We start from the raw sequence: 4,027 nt of genomic DNA on the forward strand, positions 1-4,027 counted from the left end.
ACTATTCCTTAATTCTTATTGTTTTAAATTTCTTAGGAGTCCAGAGTAACTCAATATGTTCTCTGAGTAAAAATATCTCAGTTTCTTTTTTTGTTTTGTTTTGTTTACACTTATTAAAAATACAGACTAATGGTCCTGTGCTTGAATGTTCTTGTGGTTGTGTGCTGGCTTCCATAAAACATAACTACTAATCATAAGGAGCTCTTCGACAAATATACTCCAGACAGAAGTAAAAAGGTCAACAGAAATGACTGACAAGACAGGGCCAGTGCAGATATAGTCCCTTATAGAATTAATACTTGCTAGAAAATTGAATTTGACATTATTTACAATTATATCAACATTCATGGAGGCTGAAATCACAGGCATAATAAGGGTGTACTATGACCCCAAAATGTCTTTCATACTTCCCAAATAGTTTTCTGTTTTAGCTATGAAGGTCAGTTACCACAACCAAACTTGTTCTGAACAAGTAGAAGTTTTATGTCCATTCAATCAAAGAGTATCCTACATCCTTCTGGGCCTGTTCATTTGCAGAGGAGAAACTGGAACCAAATTCTTCATATCATGTGTTCCCATGTGATGTCCAATCTTTATATGCTGTCCAATTTCTTTAGGATAAGAGGAGTGACTCGCAGCAGGGCCACATAGATGAGGAAGTTCCGTATGGGGGAGATCACATCCTCGTGCATCTTCCGTTTCATTTCCTCCGGGTCCAGCTTTGGCACGAGGCTCTCAATACGGAACATCACGGCACTGTCCCACCGTGTTCCACCTGCCGCACTGCCCTCTTCTCAGCGGCAGCCTCGCGCCCAAAATATCTCAGTTTCTTACTTAATCTAATAAAATCATTATTCTGTGAAGTCAGATGACAAACACAAGCCCTATTAATAAGTTTCTTAGTAGATGTTTCCTAGTTAGTCACGGGTGTATTTTTAAGTATTTTATGAGCTTATCTTTAGGGTGGCATGTAACTATACACTTATATAAACACATGCATACAATTTAACAGGTTAAAATTGGTTAACAGATTAAAGAAATGAATGCTCTGTGGGGTCAGATGTGGGAGTGGCAATTATGGAAAAGGGGATAAGAAATAATATTTATTATGCTTGGAATGCTGTGAAATAGGTATTATTTCCTCTGTTATACAGTGATGTTCAGAGATATTAAGTAGCGTGTCCCTGGCCACAGGGCTAGTAAACGCTAGTACTGGAATGCAAGCACAGTTCTCTTTAATTTCAAAGCCTACAACTTTTTCAAGTACACTGTACTTTTTATCTACAGAAACAGATAGCTGGAGGGGCAGGTGTATGTTAAAACTGGTGAGCATATAATCCTGTTAGAAGTTTAACAGAATTCTTTTTAAATTTTATTATTTTTTAATAGTACTATTTAGACAATCAACTTAACCGGGCGACATTGGTCAACTATACATAGATTTAGAGAAAACATCTCCAGATTATTTTATGTCCATTACCCAAAGTCAAACTGTCCTCTGTCACCCTTCATTTGGTTTTCTTTATGCCCCTCCCCTCCCTCCACCCCTCCCTCTCCTCTCTTCCTCTTCCCCTGGTAACCACTGCACTCTTATCTATGTCCATGAGTCTCAATTTTGTGTCCCACCTATGTATGGAATCATACAGTTGTTAGTTTTTTCTGATTTACTTATTTCATTCTATAATGTTATCAAGGTCCATCCACGTTGTCGTAAATGATACTATGTCATCATTTTTTATGACTGAGTAGTATTCCATAGTGTGTGTGTATATATATATATATATATATATATATATATATATATATATATATATCAGTGGTAGTCAACCTGGTCCCTACTGCCCACTAGTGGGCATTCCAGCTTTCATGGTGGGCGGTAGCAGAGCAACCAAAGTATAAATAAAAAGATAGATTTAACTATAGTAAGTTGTTTTGTAAAGATTTATTCTGCCAAACTTAGCAAAAATCTGACATAAAGTACTTGGTAATTTTTATTATATGCTTTAACTTGCTGTAACTCTGCTTTATAAATTTTACAAAGTAAAGTCACTTCCCTACTTTATAAATCACCATTACTGTGGAGCCAGTGGACAGTTAGAAAATTTTACTACTAACAGAGATACAAAAGTGAGCAGTAGGTATAAAAAGGTTGACTACCCCTGGTATATATGTACCACATCTTCTTTATCCAATCTTCTATTGAAGGGCTTTTTGGTTGTTTCCATGTCTTGAGCACTGTGAACAATGCTGTGATGAACATGGGGCTGCATGTGTCTTTACATACCAATGTTTTTGAGTTTGGGGGGTATATACCCAGTAGTGGGATTCCTGGGTCATATGGTAATTCTATTCTTAATTTTTTGAGAATCTACCATACTTTCTTCCATAATGGTTGTACTACTTTGCATTCCCACTAACAGTGAATGAGGGCTCCTTTTTCTCCACAGCCTCTCCAACACTTGTTATGACCTGTCTTGTTGATAATAGCTAATCTAACAGGTGTGAGGCGGTATCTCATTGTAGTTTTTTTTTTTTTTAATTTTTTTTTATTTATTCATTTTATAGAGGAGAGGGGGGAACAGAGAGAGAGAGATGAGAGACAGAGAGAGAGAAGTGGGGGAGAAGCTGGAAGCATCAACTCCCATATGTGCCTTGACCAGGCAAGCCCAGGGTTTCGAACCGGCGACCTCAGCATTTCCAGGTCAACGCTTTATCCACTGTGCCACCACAGGTCAGGCTCATTGTAGTTTTGATTTGCATTTCTCTAATAGCTAGTGAAGATGAGCATCTTTTCATATATCTGTTGGCCATTTGTATTTCTTCCTGGGAGAGGTGTCTGTTCAAGTCCTCTTCCCATATTTTTATTGAATTGTTTGCTTGTTTGTTGTTGAGTTTTGGGAGTTCTTTATATATTTTGGATATTAGGCCCTTATTTGAGCTGTTGTTCAAAAATATCATCTCCCATTTAGTTGGCTATTTTGTTGTCAGTTTCTTTTGCTGTGCAAAAGCTTAGTCTGATGTAGTCCCATTTATTTATCTTTGCCTTTACTTCCCTTGCCTTTAGAGTCAAATTCATAAAATGTTCTCTATGGCCAAGGTCCATGAATTAAGTAACTATGTTTTCTTCTATGTATTTTATTGTTTCAGATTTTATATTTAGGTCTTTGATCCATTTAGAATTAATTTTTGTACAAGGAGACAAACCGTAGTCAAGTTTCATTCTTTTGCAAGTGGCTTTCCAATTTTCCCGGCATCATTTACTGAAGAGGCTTTCTTTTCTCCATTGTGTGTTTTTAGCTCCTTTATCAAAGATGATTAGATATATATGTGACTTTATTTCTGGGCTCTCTATTCTGTTCCATTGGTCTGCATGGCTATTTTCTGCCAATATCATGCTGTTTTGATTATCGTGGCTCTGTAGTATGATTTGAAGTCAGATATTGTAATGCCTCCAGCTTCATTTTTATTTCTTAGGATTACTTTGTCTATTCTGGATTTTTATGGTTCCATATAAGCCTGATGATTTTTGTTTCATTTCTTTAAAAATGACATTGGAATTTTGATTGGAATTACATTTAATTTGTGTATTGCTTTGGGTAATATGGTCATTTTTACTATATTTATTCTTCCTATCCAAGAACAAGGAATATTTCTTTTATTTCATTGTGTCTTTTTCAATTTACTTTAACAATGCTTTGTAGTTTTTATTATATAGGTCCTTTACATTTTTTGTTGTATTTATTCCTAGGTATTTTATTGTTTTTATTGCAACCTTAAAAGGAAATTTTTTTTTTGAGTTCATTTTCTGAAGTTTCTTTGTTGGCATATAAGAAAGCAATTGACTTCTGTATGTTAATTTTGTATCCTGCAAACTTACTGTATTGGTTAATTGTTTCTAATAGTCTTTCTGTGGAACCTTTGGGGTTTTCTATATACAGGATCATATCATCTGCAAAGAGTGAAACCTTTATTTCTTCTTTCCCAATATGAATACCTTTTATTTCTTTCTCTTGTCTGATTGCATGGG

At 35.6% G+C, this 4,027-nt stretch overlaps 1 protein-coding gene across 1 annotated transcript; it reads right to left on the minus strand.

The window, feature by feature from the left end:
- Window positions 1–376: 376 nt before the first annotated feature.
- Window positions 377–805, minus strand: LOC136336307 (mitochondrial import receptor subunit TOM5 homolog). Its single transcript, XM_066277866.1, has one exon. It carries the CDS (start codon window positions 747–749, stop codon window positions 594–596), a length of 156 nt encoding a protein of 51 aa, XP_066133963.1. The 5' UTR covers window positions 750–805; the 3' UTR covers window positions 377–593.
- Window positions 806–4,027: the final 3,222 nt, after the last annotated feature.

This window comes from Saccopteryx bilineata, chromosome 4, assembly GCF_036850765.1.
Source record: "Saccopteryx bilineata isolate mSacBil1 chromosome 4, mSacBil1_pri_phased_curated, whole genome shotgun sequence".
Lineage (NCBI taxonomy): Eukaryota > Metazoa > Chordata > Mammalia > Chiroptera > Emballonuridae > Saccopteryx > Saccopteryx bilineata.